A 3,661-nucleotide genomic window follows, 5' to 3' on the forward strand; every position below is an offset into this window, starting at 1 on the left:
AACAAAGTTGTCAAAATAAATTTATTTGTTTATAACAGTATTAACAACAGTAATAATAAATTTGGTAAAATCTTGTTTGATTTTATCAGTGGGTGCCTCCAAATTAATGGTGATTTGAGATATTTTCGAAAAAATTTGAGCTAAAACATACTGGTTAGAATTGATTAAAATTGTTGGGAACATCTTACGTAATTTAACGTTTTTCTCCTCATTCTCAACGCAACAAACCAAACAAGTTCTTAAACTCCTATTAGGTTGTGAAACAAAGTAATTGTACATATAATCCAATTTCTTAGCTCCAATATCGTCTTCCTCATTATAAACAAAAACAATTCCATCAATGTTTTTACGAAACACAGCCCAATAAGGTACAAATCTACAAAATTTAGCTATATCATTAAATAAAATCGTTTTATCACTCACTTATCATCTCCGCTAGCATCCCAAATTTGTACATCAACATTCGAAAGGTTCCCGTCGATTTGAATGTCATATAAGTCGTACTCAACGATCCTTAATGGTTCGATTATATCGAAATCATCTGGGATTTGGAGAATTTGATCCGCAAGGAAATTTGTAAGCTTTGTTTTACCAGACTAGTAATAAACATTTAAATTAAATCAACGAAAATGAATAAAATTGTTGAATAATGAATGTTTCATTATTGTTTCTTCTTTATCATGTAAATAACGAGTAAATAAGGGGCTGAAAACGCAACTCCGTAATAAATACAAAACTTCGCCGTCAACATCCCTTTCTTGTGGATGTTGAACGGAAGATTAGCTCCCGGAATTCCACCTGGATTATGATGATGGGAATAAGCAACGTTTTTAATCAGATTTCGAGCAAAAAGATTTGATTTATTTAAAATCATCTTGAAATATTAATTTATTATTGTTTGACGTTTTTGTTTTTCTTGTAACTAGATTAATTAAAAGATTTATTTACCTTCGGGGGTCCTATAAATAAAATTTTTGCTTTATACGATTGATTTTTCATTCTAAACTTAATATAATCAATTTATTTCAGTTTTAATCGATTAAAAACAACAAGAATTGACTCGATTTTGTGTGGAAATTTGAGGTTATTTAGTTACTATGGCAACGAAGTAAATGTCAAAAAAAATCGATTAATTAATAATTAAATATGAAAATGTTAATAACTATGCTAATTTTTGATTATTTTGGTTTAATAAAACAATTTTTGTAAATTATTACTTTTATTATTAAATTAAACTACTAAATGAGTCGGTAACTTTATTACCTACGCATAATTGAAATGAAACGTCATATAAACATAACCTATAAACATAACCTCAAATTTAAATTTATTTTCAATCAGATTTTCAATAATGTCTCGCCACAATATATCAAGATTTATCAATAAAACATCTAAGACGGGAAAATCTGGAACTTTATCAGAAATCGACGAAGATGAAATCGATTTTTATTCTCTTAATGCGGATTTTGCAACTCAAAATTACCTAGATGCGTTAATGATGAAACATGTTCAAGAGGAAACTATAAAAGCGAAAAAACAAATCATTGAGAATTACCTTATTAAGCGATCGAATGAATTGCAAAACACCTACCTTGAGTTGTCATCATTACAGGAAAATATCGACTCAATTGAATTAAAATTAAAGCTAACGAAGATGAAAAATAACGTTAAACTTTGCATCGTCGAAGCTGTGAAAGTTTTAGTGGATGATCTATTTAATCGATTAGAAAAAGTTGGTAATGTTCTTAATGATAAAGTTGGATATCTTTATTTGAAGAATGTGCAACGGCTTGCAACAGAGGAGGATATTGCAAAATTTAATGCGTTCTTGGTTGATTCTAAAAAGTTGTTGGAGGAGATTCAAAAACGTGTTCCAAATAAAGAATTTTTGGGAACGGAGACTAACGTTTTAAGGGAATTTAAAATGTTAGAGAGTGATTATTTAAAAAAGATGAATTTTAATAATGAATTAGGTGATACCGTAACTAGTTTGATGTTAAAAATAATCTCTGATACATTATCATATATTGAATGAAGTTTTTCTAAGAATTACAAATTTATTTTTGATAATAAATGTATTCTTATTATTTTTATTTCTTGTTTTATTAATAAATTAAAACTTACTCAAATTAATTAAAGATTTCTTTTATATAAAATTATGAAAATATTTATTTGTATAAAAAACTATTTAAATTGGAATGAGAAAGATTTACTTAAATTTAAATTTGACGTTTCAAATGGCAAGATAATTTATGGTATTTTAAAAATTGTTGTTTCAAATTCTTATATAAATATTTATTTATAAAATAAGTAATGTAAAATGAGTTGCATAACTTGTGTATTTTTAAATAAATTAGGATAATTTAAGTAATGGCAAATAAAAATCTTTAATTAAGAAATTGTGTTTTAATTGATTAGATTTTATAAGATTTTAATTAAAAATTGAATATAATCGTAATAAAATGGTAATAAGTTAAAATTAAGAAAATAAATTTTTGACGTTTATATGTCAAATTAATTTTTGATGAAATTATTTTATTAGTTTCTCAAATTTCTTTTTTACAAATAAGTTATAATTTGAAAAAAGATAAAACAATAATAAATAAGTAATTTCTTGTTATATTCGTTTTAAATTTTTAATTAAATTTTGATTAATAAAGGGGTGTAAAATGAGTTGCATAACTTTCTTTTTTTAAATTAAGGTAATAATTAAAATACAACTTTTTTGTTATTTTCAAGTAATTTTATTACACCAACAATCATATCGTAATATATTCATAAGTTTTTTTTAATAACAAAAGTTATCAGTAATAATAGAATTTATTAGATTTAAATTTTTTTGTTTTTAATTAAATAAAAAATAATCCCTAACGAACGACTAAAAAAATAATAATAATAATAATAAAGAAATAAAAAGAAGGATAATGGAAGCGTTTCATGTTTTGTTGAGGCGAAAAAATCCCGTAAGCAGCTACGCGAAAATAATAAAAATAATAATAATAATAATAAAAAGGAACATAATCGATATTTATATTTACAATGTTTTTACTTAATTAAAAATAAAAAATAATGAATTTTAATAATTAAACGTAAGAATGTACAGGTTTCTTTAGATTTTTTTATTTCCATTAGTTCTTTTTTGTATTTTTAGGCTGACGCGATAAGAAATGAAAAATAGGATTGTTTTATCGCATCTTTTGGCAGTTTTTGTTTGCTTCTAACTTATAACAAAAATATAAAGTAAAAAACGATTATTTAAAAATCTAAAAATGTAATTAATCAAAATTTAATAATTAACAATTCAAAAACGATCTCGAAAGAACTAATGGATCACAAAAAGAAAAAATCATAACGATCTATTCAAGGTTTTAAATTAATTAATTAACTACGATTAATTTTTATTTAGATTTTTTTTATTTCTTTTATAATCTAGAGTAGTCCAAGTCGGCTTATTTATTTATTTTTTTTTAATTTATTAAAATCGCTTTTTTGTTTGTGAAGGAGTTTTTCTTTTACCTAAATTCTAAAAAAAGTTGTTTTCTTTTTTTTACTTAGTCTACAATATACATAAGTACATATGAGGACATCTGAGTATTGAGGTATATAACAGTGATATTTTTTTTCGTTATTTTTATTTTAATGTCTATATTAAAAGTCGTAA

The 3,661-nt window shown here is 23.8% G+C and overlaps 1 protein-coding gene across 1 annotated transcript; it reads right to left on the reverse strand.

Annotated features, from left to right (window-relative positions):
- Positions 1 to 7: 7 nt before the first annotated feature.
- On the reverse strand, positions 8 to 1,110 carry LOC111426486 (intraflagellar transport protein 22 homolog). The gene is made up of 4 exons (XM_023061017.2): positions 949 to 1,110; positions 424 to 596; positions 189 to 376; positions 8 to 140 (listed from the first exon to the last, which is right to left on the reverse strand). The coding sequence occupies exons 1-4, from the start codon at positions 997 to 999 to the stop codon at positions 22 to 24; spliced, it is 531 nt and encodes a 176-aa protein (XP_022916785.1). The 5' UTR covers positions 1,000 to 1,110; the 3' UTR covers positions 8 to 21.
- Positions 1,111 to 3,661: the final 2,551 nt, after the last annotated feature.

This window comes from Onthophagus taurus, chromosome 5, assembly GCF_036711975.1.
Source record: "Onthophagus taurus isolate NC chromosome 5, IU_Otau_3.0, whole genome shotgun sequence".
NCBI classification, from domain to species: domain Eukaryota; kingdom Metazoa; phylum Arthropoda; class Insecta; order Coleoptera; family Scarabaeidae; genus Onthophagus; species Onthophagus taurus.